The sequence below is a fragment of the Eptesicus fuscus genome, chromosome 23 (genome assembly GCF_027574615.1).
Source record: "Eptesicus fuscus isolate TK198812 chromosome 23, DD_ASM_mEF_20220401, whole genome shotgun sequence".
Classification (NCBI taxonomy): domain Eukaryota; kingdom Metazoa; phylum Chordata; class Mammalia; order Chiroptera; family Vespertilionidae; genus Eptesicus; species Eptesicus fuscus.
In genome coordinates this window covers 10145799-10162167 of record NC_072495.1, presented here as the reverse complement: position 1 = coordinate 10162167, position 16369 = coordinate 10145799, and the positions used below count along the sequence as shown (strand labels likewise).

Genomic DNA, 16369 nt, shown 5'->3' with positions numbered 1-16369 from the left:
CAAAAGCATGTTGTTGAGATATTAAGCTTTAATACTTAAATGCCAGAATGAGAATGCTACATTTCCCTGACATTTCTCATTAGTCACTGGTAGGAAGCCTCCACAAAATTCACTAGCATTTAAGATAGGGCACGCAACTACAATTTTTAACCAGATTTCCAACTGTTGAGGTCACAAAGAACTTTTACTGGGAACTGATTCACTCTGAAGTAACAAGACTAATTTCCCAGGTGGCTTATGGAATCAACCTGTTCACTTTACAGAGACTAATAATGTTCAGATGGAAGAGACCACATTCTAAGTAGAGAGCAAAAGCTTCCATGTACCTTTGCAGCACATAGCTCGCATGACCTTCCCCAGAATGAAAGGTTGTTATTACAACTAGTAAGATTACTTCAAGTACTAAAATTTAAACTTATACCTAAAGAAAAAAAGACAAAATAGAAATATAAACAGTTCACCAAGAAATACATGAAAAATGATCATCACACTACTATTTTGTCTACTAGTTTAACAAGAATCAAAAGAAGATAACGCATGCTATCATCAAGAGTGTATCAAACATGGTCACTCTCATTCCATAATGGAGAGAGAGTAAAACTAAACAACCTTTCTAAAGGGCAATATAGCCCTAAAAAATGTGCATATCCACTGGTAAGAATTTATTCTAATAATTAGAGATGCAAATAAGACTTAAGTATCAAAACAGCGTTTAATATCAGGAAGAACTGGAAGCAACCACAACATCTAAAATTAAGCAACTGGTTAAATAAATTATAGTACATCCATACCATGGCAAGCTATATACACTGTCACATAATATTAAAGAGTATTCTCTTAGGTCAGTGGTCGGCAAACTCATTAGTCAACAGAGCCAAATTTCAACAGTACGATGATTGAAATTTCTTTTGAGAGCCAAAATTTTTAAACTTAAACTTCTTCTAACGCCACTTCTTCAAAATAGACTCGCCCAGGCCATGGTATTTTGTGGAAGAGCCACACTCAAGGGGCCAAAGAGCCGCATGTGGCTCACTAGCCGCAGTTTGCTGACCACTGTCTTAGGTAAATCAGCCTGCCTGTGTCTGAATACTACCTCTGCTACTTACTAGCTGTGTGACCTGTGGCAAATTAACCTCTCGGTGCCTCAGTGTCTACATCTATGAAAATAGGGATAACAGTAATTACCTCATAGCGTTGTGAGGATAAAATTAGTTAAATCATGTCAAACACTTATAATAATACACAATAAGTGTTAGCTTTCTTTTTTTAAGTTTATATTCTTTATTGTTGAAAGTATTCCATATGTCTTTTTCCCCCATTGACCTCTCCCCGGCTGTTCCTCCACCCCAGCACATGCCCTCGCCCAGCTACTGTCTGTGTCCATTGGTTATGCTTATATGCATGCACAAGTCCTTGGGTTGCTCACTTACCTCCCCTCCCCACAAAGTGTTCTTTTATCTTTTTAATTTTAAATCTTTATTGTTCAGATTATTACAGTTGTTCCTCTTTTTCCCCCCATAGCTCCCCTTCACCAGGTTTCCCCCCACCACATGCCTTTACCCCCGCCACTGTCCTCGTCCATAGGTGTAAGATTTTGTCCAATCTCTTCCCACACCCCCTATACCCTCTTCCCCCGAGAATTGTCAGTCTTTCTATGCCCCTGATTCTATTATATTTACCAGTTTATTCTGTTCATCAGATTTTATTCACTCGATTTTTAGATTTACTTGTTGATAGATATGTATTTGTTGTCATTTTATTGTTCATAATTTTTATCTTTACCTTTTTCTTCTTCTTCCTCTTCTTGAAGAATACCCTTCAGCATTTCATATAATACTGGTTTGGTGGTTATGAACTCCTTTAGCTTTTTCTTACCTGTGAAGCTCTTGGTCTGACCTTCAATTCTAAATGATAGCTTTGCTGGGTAGAGTAATCTTGGTTGTAGGTTCTTGCTATTCATCACTCTGAATATTTCTTGCCACTTCCTTCTGGCCTGCATAGTTTCTGTTGAGAAATCAGCTGACAGTCGTATAGGTACTTCCTTGTAGGTAACTGTTTTTCTCTTGCTGCTTTTAATATTCTTTGTCTTTAATCCTTGACATTTTAATTATGATGTATATTGGTGTGGTCCTCTTTGGATTCTTGTTTGGGGTTCTCTGCACTTCCTGGAATTGTAAGTCTATTTCTGTCACCAGGTGGGGGAAGTTTTCTGTCATTATTTCTTCAAACAGGTGTTCAATATCTTGCTCTCTCTCTTCTACTGGCACCCCCATAATTCGGATGTTGGTACGCTTTAAGTTGTCCCAGAGGCTCCTTACACTATCTTCATATTTTTGGGTTCTTTTTTCATTTTGCTTTTCTGGTTGGGTATTTTTTGCTTCTTCGTATTTCAAATCTTTGACTTGATACTTGGGATCCTCTAGTCTGCTGTTGGATCTCTGTATATTATTCTTTATTTCAGTCAGTGTAAACTTAATTTCTGATTGGTCCTTTTTCATATCCTTGAGGGTCTCACTAAATTTCTCAGAGGTTTCTGTAAGATTCTTGAATAATCTTATAACTGTGGTTTTGAACTCTATATCCAGTAGTTTGCTTTCATCTATTTCTTTCATTTGTGACTTGTTTCTTTGTCTCCGCATTTTGGCTGCTTCCCTGTGTTTGTTTCTATGTACTGGGTAGCTGCTAAGTCTTCTTGAGTTGATAGAGTGGCCTTGTGTGGTTGGTGTCCTATAGGGCCCAGTGGCTCAGCCTCCCTAGTCACCTGAAGTGAACGCTCTTGGTGCACCCCTTTGTGGGCTGTTTGCACAGTCTTGTTGTAATTAACCCTTGATTGCTGTTGGTATCAGTGGGAGGAATTGACCTCCAAGCCAATTGGCTGTGATGACCAGCTGTGTCTACACTGGAAGATCTGTTGTGCAGTAGACACCCTTATGGGGCAGGACTTGCTTCTGTAGGGCTTTGGTGCTCAATGAGTCTGCCCCCTGAGTGTCTCTTATGGATGTGAAGAGTTGTAATCCGGTATAGTATCACTCTGACCAATGGGTTCGCTGGCTCTTGGATCTCCAAGGAGGTGCAAGGTCAGCCACTATCTGGGGCCGCCCAGCCAGAGCTACAGAGACATCTGCAGATTCCTCCTCTTTGTATGGGGTTTGGAAGTGCCCAGATGAGGCCCAGCTGTGAAGCAAGGCTGGCAGGGCCTTGGGCTTTCTTTTGGAAGCTCTGGGGCTTTCTGACCCAGCTGCAGTTTGACAGGTTTTAGGCAAAGAACCAGCCATTCATATGCAAAAACCGATGTGCACAGATTGGGTGGGTTGTAAATTGGGTGGGGCGGGGTCTCTGGGAATACCAGGGCGGAGCAAACAGCAATGGCTGCCAGTCAGCCCTGAACCAGAGAAGTCCCTGGTTCTCCGCATCCTGCGCCCCATGCAGGAACAATGATAGCTGCAAGCCCCTCTAAGAGAAAGCTGCCCTCACATTCCTGTCCCGATGCCAGACAGCCCAGTTTCTCCCCGTATGTGCCTGGGTCCCCCAGAGTCTTGCCAGGAACTGGAGTTCAGAGCAAGTGGGAGCTTGTATCTCCCATACGACTAAAAGAGCAGCACATCCAGGTGCCAGCACTTTCCTTGCCTCCGCACCTCTTACCAGTCTCAATGTGCTTTCTTCACCTCTCTAGTTGTGGAACTTCCACTCAGCCAGCCTTCCTGCAGTTCTGGGTGATAGTTGTTCTGCCGTTTAGTTGTGGTATTGATGTGGTTGTGAGAGGCAGCAAGTACAGGCGATTACCTATACTGCCATCTTGCTTCTCTCAAGTGTTAGCTTTTTAATAGCAACTAAAATTGTGTTAGAGAAATATATTTGAAAAGGAAGGATGATAACTTAAGTCAAACAAGTAAATTACAAGCTAGTATTGAAGTTTCCTTTTTTTAAAAAAAAGTGATACCAAACTTAAAGAATTGTACATCAAAAACAGTGAAATTTATTTTAAAAAAAGCAATAGTAGGCAAAGGCCAAACTGTTAAGCAAAATGAAACAAAGAAAACAGGGGGTGGAACTAGCTGTGTTAAATCCCAGTGCTCCATCATTTTTAGCTGTGTGACTGCCGGCAGGCAAGTCACTTAGTCTCTCTAGGCCTCAGTCTCTTCCTAACAAAAGGGTGAATAATGTACCTCTGAGCCCTAGCCAGGGTGGTTCATTTGGTTGGGTGCTGTCTCATGCACCACAAAAATTACTAGTTCGATTCCAGGTCAGGGTACATGCCCGGATTTGGGGTTAGATCCCCAGGGGGGTGTGCAGGAGGCAGCCTATCATTGTTCTGCTCCCAATATTGATGTTTCTCTTTCTCCCTCTCTACTTCTCTCTCTCTAAAAATCAATAAAAATATTTAACAACAAAACAAAAAAGTACCTATGAACCTAGTTCATGGCACTGTGTGAGCACACAGTAGATTCAATTCCTGTTATCACTATACTTTGCACAAACATGCACAGAAAAAGAACAGAAAGCGTAATCACTAATTTAATTTTTGCTAATAATTTTTTCTAAATGAAAATGTATAACTTAATAATTTAAAAACACTTAAATATAAGCATTAGGCTCATCCTAATGTTCAGAAATTCCATTTTGTTGTTTCTTTACAGTATATGCTTGGGTACTAACCTGACACTCTAATGCTAAGCTATCTAGTCTCTATCCATTAAATGTCAAAGAAAAACAAAGGTACTGCAATAAACTGGAAGTGCTGTCAGATAACCTACTCCATAGCTTACATTAGAGCCAAGATAGCCAATTACCCTTCCTTCTTAACTCAATGCACAGAAAAATCCCATCATTTATCATTAATAGAATCATCATACAAAATATGTTCTGCCCAATAGCCATTTGTCAAAAATATGAATAGCATGTGGTACATGTTCTTGCTCAGTTCTCCACCCCCCACTTCTAGTCTCTTGGTCTATATCTGAAGTTTAATAAAACTCAGCAGTCTGTCTCGGCCAAATACTAGTATACTTAAATTTAGTTACAAATAGCTTAGATAGTTGTAGATTAGGTAAGAAAGAAGTACATATGTGTCAAACATGGTAACAAAGGATTATTTCAATGTGTCTGTTAGGAGAAAAAACTATAATGTTCAATGTAAAAAAAACCTTTGATATGTCCTTACATTTATTAAGATCTCCCAAGTACATGAGGGTAAACAAAAAGGGAAGTAAAGATAAGGAAAAAATTTAGCAAGAAGAAAGCTTTCAAAGTGCAAAAATAGGATAGCTGCTCTTCTGTAATTGGTTATTCCAAGTCATAATAAATGCATGGGGTTACGGGGCAGAGGATTCATGGAAACATTCAGGCCTCTGGAATTTGTTTATAGGTTCTCTTTAGATGTAGACTATTAGATGGTATTCTGCAATGTCCTCTTTTCCTTCAACATGTTTCTGAGTGCTGCAGGAAGCTTTAATTGCCCCCCCCCCCCTCCAGCTCTCTCTCTCTCTCGCTCTCGCTCTCTCGCTCTCTCTCTCTCTCTCTCTCACACACACACACATTTCTCCATTCAACATATGAAGCAAGGGGTCAGGGGGTTAAGTGGTTTGCTTAAAGTCATATGGAAAGTTGACAGAGAGGTACTAGAAAGAGAATCTAGGATGTTTCACTATGCCAGGCAAGCTCCAAATTGCATGCCCAAAATAGCAGATTAAGACAAAGCAGTATATTGAAACCTCAAGGCAAGATTTCTCTTTAGTTAGAAATAAAATAAGCTGGTTAATCACAGCATAGAGAAAACAGAAGATGGCAGCATAATGAAAAGAAACCGTTCTTAAGGATTTAAATTGAAGGCAAAATTCTATAATGTAGAGCTCTCCATTAACACTGAACAGAGGCTGATTTTAAATGCAGATGGTGACTGCGGGGGGGAGGGGGGGGGAGGAGGGCTACTAATAACCAGAAAGATACTGGCAATTAGCAGAAAATTAATAACACCCTTTCTGAAATTCTGCATAGAAGGCTGGGTAAGTTTCCAGGAAACCATTTAACAAATAACTGTGGAAGCTTGGCCAAAGGATGCTTCATTAGTATACCAAATAAGCACTAGGTATTTGTACATTTTCTAATAACAAGATTAACAGGGATCTATTTTGTGCCATGCTATTTCAGCTAACTGCTATTAGTCTGGGGTACCTATCTGCAACCTGAACTCCCCACAGGTAATCAATCGAATTTTTCATGCCAGACCTCACTCCTTTCTTCCTCCCTTGGAAAGAACCACTATCCTGAATTATATAATCACTTGCTTTTCTTCCTTCTTTTATCATATTTTAGAACCCCTAAACAATACAGTTTACTTTTTAAAAATGTTTTTATTGACTTTAGAGAAGGGGAAGGGAGAGAGAAACATTGAGAGAAATATGGACATCAATTGGCTGTCTTCTGCATGCCCCTGACCAGCGACCTTTTGGTGCATTGGACAACACTCAACCAACTGAGCTACACCAGCCAGGGCTGTTCCTGAGCATTGCATGCAGCTTTAAATCATTCCTTTTCTAAGTGTGTTTTTCTACTATAAATGGACTTCTAGAATGTTCCCAATTTTCTGCTATTATAAATAATGCTACTGTAAACATTCTTGTGCCTACTCTTTGATACACAGATGTATAAGAGTTTCTCTAGTCTAGGGTATAGACCTAGAAGTGGAACTGCTGGAGCATACTATCTGTTCATGTTTAATTGTATTCTACAATTCCAAATTGTTTTCCCAAGTGGATGTACCTATTTACATTCTCTCCAAGCAGTCGTATTTTGTAAGTAAATAGTAAGTATTTTTTTAAAAATATATTTTATTGATTTTTTACAGAGAGGAAAGGAGAGGGATAGAGAGCCAGAAACATCGATGAGAGAGAAACATCAATCAGCTGCCTCCTGCACACCCCCGACAGGGGACGTGCCCGCAACCAAGGTACATGGCCTTGACCGGAATCGAACCTGGGACCTTTCAGTCCGCAGGCTGACGCTCTATCCACTGAGCCAAACTGGTTTCGGCAATAGTAAGTATTTAATAGCTTCTTTATCAAACGCTGCTTAAAGGTAGGCTGATTAACTTCTTGGTTTTATTGTTAACCATTTCCTGGACATCTTTAGAAAGGAAAACACAAAGGATATCTACTTACCAAGCAAAGGTACTTTATTTTGCAGCAACTCACAGTAGCTTGTGGTGAGGATTCCAATGGGATTACTCGGGACAAACCGTCCTTCTTTTACTAACCGTTCACATGTCCGCATTAAAGTCCCTGAGAACTGAGACGGATCAACTCCATAGTCTCTCCATCCTCCTACACCATCTGCAACCCCTAAAAAAAAATAATAATAATAATAATTACATTTAAAGGATGTTCTTACCAACTTTTCAGGAATTCCTACCCATCTCCTTCTGACAGTTCATTTTACTACATAGCAGTAAACATATTTACCCTGAAATTCAGAATAAAAAGTGCTCAAGTTTGATATATTATACACTAATACTCCTAAGTCATATTCTCTAACTTAGAATTTGATCTTTCATATATTGATGAATAAACATGCGAGTTACCACAGAGTGGCATTGCCTACCAGCCAAGAGTACAATTTCAGCAGGATTATTATTGTACTAGAGGCCCGGTGCATGAAATTCGTGCACTCGGGGGGGGGGGCCCTTGTCCCTCAGCCTGACCTATGCCCTCTTGCAGTCAGGGAGCCCTCGGGGAATGTCCTACTGACAGCTTAGGCCCGCTCCTCTGGCAGTCGGACATCCTTAGTGCTGCTGTGGAGGCGGAAGAGGCTCCCACCACCACCGCTGTGCTTGCCAGCCATGAGCCTGACTTCTGGCTGAGCAGTGCTCCCCCTGTGGGAGTGCACTGACCACCAGGGGGCAGCTCCTGTGTTGAGAATATGCCCCCTGGTGGTTAGTGCGTGTCATAGTGACCAGTCATTCCACTGTTTGGTCAATTTGCATATTAGTCTTTTATTATATAGAAGAAATTTGTGCTATTAATTTTTGTTGTATTTTATAAGAATGTAAAATGATTTAAAAAAAAAAAGTACTGATGCTAGTAACAATGCAACTGATCCACAGCTGGCAATCATTAAGAATATCAAAAGCCTCAATCTTTTAACTTCAAGTATTAGTCACTAACTGTAAAATACAGAACAAATTTAAGAATATACCCCATTCCCTTTCCTCCTCCCTAAGAGAAAACCACTATCCTGTCCAGGGCTGAGCTTTCCAATAAAACAGCCACTACCACATGTTGCCAGTGAGCCTTGAAATGGGGCTGATGCAAACTGAGATGTACTCTAAGTATAAAATGCACACTGGATTTTGAAAACTTGATATGAAAAAAGAGGGTCAGCTATCTCATTAACTTTTATATTGATTACATGTTGAAATAATATTTGGGATATAATGTGTTAAAGAGAATACATTATTAACATCAATAGCATCTGTTTTTATTTTTAATTAATATATATTAATAATAATAAAGTCTCAATAGTAATAAGGATAATAATAAAAAAGATCCTTCTGCCTGATGTGGAGAACAACAGTGGAAAGAAGGGATGAGTCAGGAGTCTTAGCAACTCCATTGTGAAATGGTGGCAGTGCAGTTAGAGTGCAGGGATTTGGGATCTGGTGAAACAAAAGGACTGACAGGTGAACTGGATGGGGTGGGAGGTGGGGGCAGCGGTGGTAGGGGAAAGAGAAGCATGGAGGATGACAGGTCTCCCCTACCATAAAGAAGTACCACTTTTTTTCAAGCAGTTGGGAAGATACCTAAAAATTCTTAAGATAATTTTTTTCTTTTTTATTTTAAGTTTTTATTGTTGACACTATTGCATATGTTCCCCATTTCCTTCCCCAAGAGAATTTAAGATAGTTTATTTAAAAGATACTTCTTTTGAGGAATTCTTATATCAGTAGGGATAAGATTTCACCATGGGTTTAAATGCAACAATTTGTGTTAAAGCACAGAATGCAATTTTAATTCTTGCAACTCCATCTGATGAATCATTCATTCTTTCAAACTACTGCCTGCTCCAGGAAAGAATTTCTTCTTAACCAGTTTCTGATCTAAGAGCCACAATTAACTATTATACAAACTGGTTTCATCTACAAGTGCCCTTCACAAGAAAACCAGTAAAATCTGAGATAATGTTGAGAGTTGATTCCGGCACTCATTAAATAATCTGTGAGCAGGTTACAGAGTCTGACCTGACACAGTCCTTCAACATTAATCAGATTTCTCCTAGAATAGAGTGCAACCTTTTCAGGCACCTGTTTGCTTTTATATGGGAAAAAGAACTCAGGCAAAATTCCATTGGCTAAATCTCTTTAGGGAAAAAGAGATTAAAAAACCATATAAACTTCTCAATACAGCTGGGAGGGGGTGGGAGGGAAGCCTTAGCATGCATATATAATTTACTTACAAAGAACAAGTTATATAACATGAAGAACCATAGTTGGGATTAGAATCAGGCTAAAATCAGAATAATCTTTCACATGTACATCTGAAACCTAGTTTAATTCATACTAGGCAATTATTTCTACAAATAATATTCCCTCTTCTATATTAGCAAAAGCTTCAATCCACAAAAAGAGAGGACACCTTTTAAACAGTGGAATTAATCCAGATATAAAGGGAAATTTCATTTAGAGGTAAAGAAAACAAATATTAAAAGAGAAGACTGCTGCCTTGGCCAGTTTGCTCAGTGGTTAAGAGTGTTAGCCCATGGACAGAAGAGTCTCAGGTTTGATTCTCTAGTCAAGGGCAAGTAACCTTGGTTGTGCTTTGATTCCCAACCCTAGTCAGGGTGAGTGCAGAAGGCAACCAATCAATGTGTCTCCTGTTGATGTTTCTCTCTCTCTCTCTCTCTCTCTCTCTCTCTCTCTCTCTCTCTCTCTCTCTCTCTCTCTCTCTCCCCCTCTCTCTCCTCCCTTTCTTCCACTCTCTCAGGGGGAAAAAAATCCATGGAAAAAATATCCTCGGGTGAGGATTAAAAAAAAGAGAGAGAGATTTCCAGACAGGGAAGGGTAATAATAAAAGAAAAAGAATGGCAGACAATTAGGTATAGCTGGTGCCTGAGTGAGTGGGGGTAAGTTGAAATATGGAGAGCAGTAGCTGAAATTGTGGATGGCCCAAAATTGCAGACGAAGAACATTAAGCTTTATGCTATTGACCTGTGCTGTCCAATACGGAAGCCACTAGCCACACGTGGCTACTGAGTTTGAAATGTGGTTAGTTTGGATTGAGATGGGCTATTAAATGTAAAATACACTCTGGATTCCAAAAACATAATACCAAAATAAATAAATAAACAAACAAATAAATAAAATGTCTTAGTAATAATTTTTTACTGAACATGATGAAATATTTTACATATATTGGGTTAAATAAATTGAAATGAACTATATTTAATTTTACTTTTGAAAAATGTGGCTACTAGAAGATTTAAGATCATATATGTAGTTACAGTATATTTCTACTGGACAGCACTGCTATAAATAATAAGTTGACAAGGTTTTGGGATACAAGTGATATAATCCAATCTATATTTTAAGAAAATAATCCTGATAGCAGTGGAGAAAATGGGCTGGGAGAGGTCAAGAGTCAGCTGCAAAATTTTAGGTTCAAGGTACTGAGAAAAGTAGAATAGACAATCACCGGAAATACAAAGGAATAAATACAAAAGATACCTATGCTCTATTATCAATAGGGTTTTTTTTATCAGTAGGTTTCTGAATTTGAGGAATGAGTACTGAATAGATGATTTGCCAGTTGGGAAGGGGGTGGGAATGACTTCAGATTTTGAATTCTGTCTCTGGTGTGCTTAGTTTCAGGTGTCAGTGGAGCATTTTTTTGAGAAAATGTTCTGTATGAAATCAGGAACTATGTGCCTGCTGTTGGGAAGGCAATCTGAGTTCGTGCTTTGGCAAAGATCCGGAACTGACACCAGAGGGGCAGATGAGATGTTCTGGGAGGGTAGAGAGAGTAATAAATTCAAGGAGTTAATTCAAGGAGACCTTATCTTAGGAATGAGAATTCCTGGCCCAATAGCTCATTTGTGAACTGCATTCTTACTCTAGACATCAAATTACAATCACATATATGATAACTGATTAAGGCCAAGTAATCCAGTTTGTCAGAATATAATTTGTTTAGAGGTGAAGAGAGGTGAAAAGGTGGGCTGAGTTAATTAGAAAGGCTTTGAATGCCAAGATATAGAGTTTGCACTGAACATAGAAGCTATTTCCTTTAATTCACTGTAATCATCTTATGTCTCCATTAATAACATTTTGTGAGCACACAGTCTAGCTTAAGTGTTTCTTTTGACCCAAAATCCAATTAAAACCATTATTAGATTAAGATAATGGTTACATATCTGAAATGGCTGAGCAAAAGGCTGAGAGAAGACTAAAGGGCACAGAAGATTCCTTTAGTTGTACCATTTATGTAGAAATGGCAGTCTTATGAAGTGGGAAATAATCAACTAGAAAATATTTATGATTTTTATATAATATTTTATGTTTTCCATGGACTGTTTTTCTAAAGTGAAGAATTAGGAGAGGAGAACAAATAATTCCGGTATATCTCACTTAAATGGATACATCACTTCAATGTATCTGTTTGTAAGGACATTTTTAAAAATTATTTTACAGCCCGACCATTGTGGCTCAGTGGTTGAGTATCAACCTATGAATCAGGAGGTCACAGTTCAATTCCCAGTCTGGGCACATGTCCAGGTTGCGGGCTCAATCCCTAGTGTGCGGCGTGCAAGAGGCAGCCAAATAATAATTCTATCTCATCGTTGATGTTTCTCTCTCACTCTCCTTTCCTCTCTGAAATCAATAAAGATATATGTATATTTAAAAAATTATAGTCACAGCCCGACCCTAGTGGCTCAGTGGTTGAGCATCAACCTATGAACCAGGAGGTCATGGTTCAATTTCCAGTCAGGGCACATGCCTGGGTTGTAGGCTCAATTCCCAGTTGGGGGCATGCAAGAGGCACCCAATCAATGATTCTCTCTCATCATTGATGTTTTTCTCTCTCTCTCTCTCCCTTCCTCTCTGAAATCAATCCTATATAATAAAATGCTAATATGCAAATTGTCCCCTTTGACCAGTAGTTCAACCAGGGGGTGGGGCCGGCTGGCCAACCACCCATGACCCCTCGTCCCCTCGCCCCAATCAGGGTGGGTCCGGCCGTTCATGAATTTGTGCACCAGGCCTCTAGTAAAAATATATTTTTAAAATTTATAGTTACCGAGGGTGGGCTGGAGGGGATCAATGGGGAAGAAAGTGGATATATGTAATACTTTCAACAATAAAGATTTAATAAAAATAAATAAAATAATGCATGAAAATACTAATCCTATCTTTCCAATTGAAATCCTATCTTTCCAATTGCATATGGTGATCTGTGTAATTACAAAAGGCTCTCCTTAAAAGACTGAATGAAGCCAACATCAGCCTGAGTCTCTCCAGGACTCTATCAGCCATCACCATGAGGTTGCCATTCTTTTTAAAACCTTCCCAAATACACTGATCTTCAGACTGGCATGAAATTAGTTACAAAGCCAACATTTTCCAGAAAAAAAGTGATGCCCAAAGAATAAATACTCTATTTCAAATTTAATATAAGCATCAGTGAAGAAGAATTTGGCTCTGGCATAATTTCAAATATTAATTGGTATTGTAAGGTAACAGCTTTATTCCTTGCATCTTTGATTGTCTTGAGGCATTTTACAGGATCCTCATCCCCTAATGAAGAAAGATGGTTCTACAGGATTGTTTTTCCATCAGTGAAACATCTATCTACTAGGACGGGTACTTGATAGTGAATTGAAACTCCAAAGGAGAAACTGAGTAAGAATTTGGTTGGATCACAAGAGTTAAATTATAAAAGTAGCATGAGACCCTCTGTACTCAGGGGAATAAGGATCTGGTTTTACACTTTCTGCAGCAACTGTTCATCTAATGAGGAAGCTGGTTAGACAGTATTTATTGCAGTGCTACAGCCAGCTTCTTTTCAGATGCCGAGGTTCTTCTTCAATCTACAATCTAGGGTTCTCCAAGTCAACCTTATTTGTCTACAGGCATCACAAACTTGAAGCCTCTAGAGAAAAATGAGATCAGAGTACAAATTCAATTTCTATCCAATGGAACAGATCACATTTGTATCAACATTTCTGAAGCCTCAACTATTTGGGCATTAAGAACACTCCCCTGTGACTCAGAACTGTGAAATGTATCTGCAAATAATTATCCCAAAGGGAACAAAAAAGCAGGATTACTGAAAAAATATATGTAACAGTTGAGTTATTCACAAAAGTACAATTTACTTTAACTAACAGTCCTTTCAGTTCTCTAGAGGTGAAATTATATAAATTACTAGAGGCCCGATGCACAAAATTCATCCAAAGAGTAGGCCTTCTTTCTCCCAGCTGCTGGCACCAGCTTCCCTCTGGCCACTGGCAGGCACCCGGGACCGGGGCTTCCCTTGCAGCATGTCTGGAAGGACATCTGGTCTAATTAGCATATTACACTTTTATAATTATAGATGATGTTCTTCCTGCTGTAACAAGCAAGTGATACATTCCCTTCACAAGAAGTTTCCCCAAAGCATTAATAACAATACTCTGCATTAATAACAACGAAATCTGCATTTTTCATTCTCCAGAAACCAACCCTACCTCAAGAACTCAAAATCTCTAAGCAGAACAGTTAACTCAAAAGCTAAAGCAATGAAGCTGAAAGGATGGAAAGGAAGGTTCAACCCTGTGATAAATGGAACTAATAAGCAAAACTGAAATTCTGCTGAAAAAAGGAACTATCTAGGAGAGTTAACAAAACTCAAATATTGGCTCAAAGAAGGAATAAACAGTTCATTTTATGTTTTAGAATTCCAAACAAAATAGTCCTTTCTAGCTTAGTAAACATAAAATTGCTTAATTAATCAAGTTAAAATGAATATGAATACACATAGTCATACCTACTGTCCAGAATACTTCATTAACTAGAGATAGTAATTTCTAGACTATTCTGGGCTGTTGCTTTGTCTTAAAAAGCAGTGAAAATGCTATAAAGAGGGTTAAGAAATGATACTGTGAAGGCAAAGAAACTCAAAGTCAACCTTTTAAAAATAAAAATGTCCTTCCTCTAACTTTAGCTCTTCTGTTTAAATATCAAATACTTAATGTGAAATAATGTGTTTTGGCTCAACTGTGGCTTGGGGACCTTGGGTAGCTCACAGACTGGGGTATGAATCACTGCCTCCCTACCACACAAACTGCAGAGTTGAAGGTGAAGTCACAGAATAGGTCACTTCACTCCTTTGAGCTGCAACAGTATCTTCCTGAAATGCTAAATGCTGATAGCAATGTTTTTAGGTCAGGAGGAAGCAACAGACAAATCATCTGGGAGCCACACTTATGGTAAGTTATGAATAGTAGAGGAAGGGCCCTTAGTGTGATACAAAATTAAGGGCTTCTATTAATGCTGAGGCTGGTTAGTTTTTCTAGATATTAGGAAATGTTATATAACACTAATAACTTAACATTTAAATAAGAAAGTAACAGCAATTAAGTCCAGCTATCTGATGGGTACCTATTTGTATTGGCCCTTTAGGCTAAGAGAAAATTTTTCCTGATTATAAGATTATAGATCTATAAGATCAGATCTAGAATTATGGTCTTAAAGGTTAACCTAATATTAAAAAAAAAAAAAGTCACATGTAGCCCAGATCAAAAATGCCTTTTTTGTTTTGTTTTTTTATTTTATTTTTAATCCTCACTCGAGGATATTTTTCCATTGATTTTTAGAGTGGAAGAGAGGGAAAGACAGAAACATCGATGTGAGAGAAACACACTGATTGGTTGCCTCCTGCATGAGCCCTGACCAGGGCCCCGGCTGGCCGGGGAGGAGCCTGCAACCAAGGTACGTGCCCTTGACCTGAATCAAATTCCGGACCCTTTGGTCTGCAGACCGACATTCTATCCACTGAGCCAAACTGGCTAGGGCAAAAATGCCTTTAAAAGTTTTTTTTTATTGAATTTTTTTTTAGAGAGAGAGGGAGAGGGAGAGAGAGAAACAGCGATGTGAGAGCAAAACATCAATTGGCTGCCTCCTGCATACCCCCTACTGGAGCCGCCAACCTGGGCATGTGCCCTGACCAGGAATCGAACCTGTGACCTTTTGGTGCACGGGACAACACCTACCCAACTGAGCTACACTGGCCCTCTTTATTTTTTAAAATATATTTTTATTTATTTCAGAGAGGAAGGGAGAGGGGGAGAGAGAGAGAAACATCACTGATGAGAGTGAGTCATTGATTAGCTACCTCCTACACAACTCCAACTGGGGATCGAGCCTGCAACCCAGGGATGTGCCCTGACTGGGAATCAAACTGTGACCTCCTGATTCATAGATCAATACTCAACCAATGAGCTACGCCGGCTGGGCTTTTTTAAAAAATGAAAACATAATTCCTTTGAATAAGCCAGCCAAGTGTACACTTACTTTCTAAACGCTACTTATGTTCCCCTACATATTGTTTAGTTAAGTAATGGTCTTTGAGTGGTAGAACAAGTAAATTTTTAAAATCCTTACCCATGGATATTTTTTTATTGATTTTAGAGAGAGAGGAAGGGAAAGGGAGAGAGAAATATTAACTGGTTGCCTCCCGTATGCACCCCAATCAAACCCACAACCTGGGCATGTGCCCTGACCAGGAACTGAACCCATGGCCTTTCAATGTACAAATGATGCCCCAACTACTGAGCCACACCAGCCAGGGAAGGACAAGTAATTTTTTCCCCTTCTTTTTATTTTCCACACTTTCCCATTTTTTTGGTAATGAATACCTGTTACCTTCATGGAAGGGATGACAAAAACTATAAATACAGTTGGAGCTACATTATACACTTAAATTCAATATTAAAAGTTATCTAACATGTTTTATTGAACATTTTCTATGTGCAAGACGTGGCAAAAGGCAGCTAAGAAATTTACATATAATAAAAGATTTCCTGCCCACAGGAACTTAAAAGCAAGTGCCGGTGATTGTGGTAGGGAAAGAGCGCTTGGAGAGGTTTAAGATAAATGGCTATAATAAACCAAAGTACATATACATCAAAAAAAACAAAAGCAAGGAAGATCAGATTACAACTAGCTGAAAGAATCAGAAAAATATTAAAGTTATAAAAACTTGAGTTATGAGGGAGGAGGTTGAAGAGACAGGCATTTCCGGCAGTTACCTATGATTGTGACTAATATGGATATAGTACAAATCAAGTAATAAAGGTGAGGATAGAGCTTTCAGAGAAAAGAAACCTTCCCTTCAGGTAAATG

General features: G+C 39.0%; 1 protein-coding gene across 2 annotated transcripts in view; it reads right to left on the bottom strand.

Moving 5' to 3' along the window:
- The window catches only part of PPTC7 (protein phosphatase targeting COQ7), a 41386-nt gene that overhangs the window by 9550 nt on the left and 15467 nt on the right, over positions 1-16369 (bottom strand). For both annotated transcript variants that reach the window (XM_008142716.3, XM_028147203.2), the window contains exon 2: positions 7158-7337. In XM_008142716.3, coding sequence (XP_008140938.1) covers positions 7158-7337 — 180 coding nt within the window. The remainder of the gene's footprint in view (positions 1-7157; positions 7338-16369) is intronic.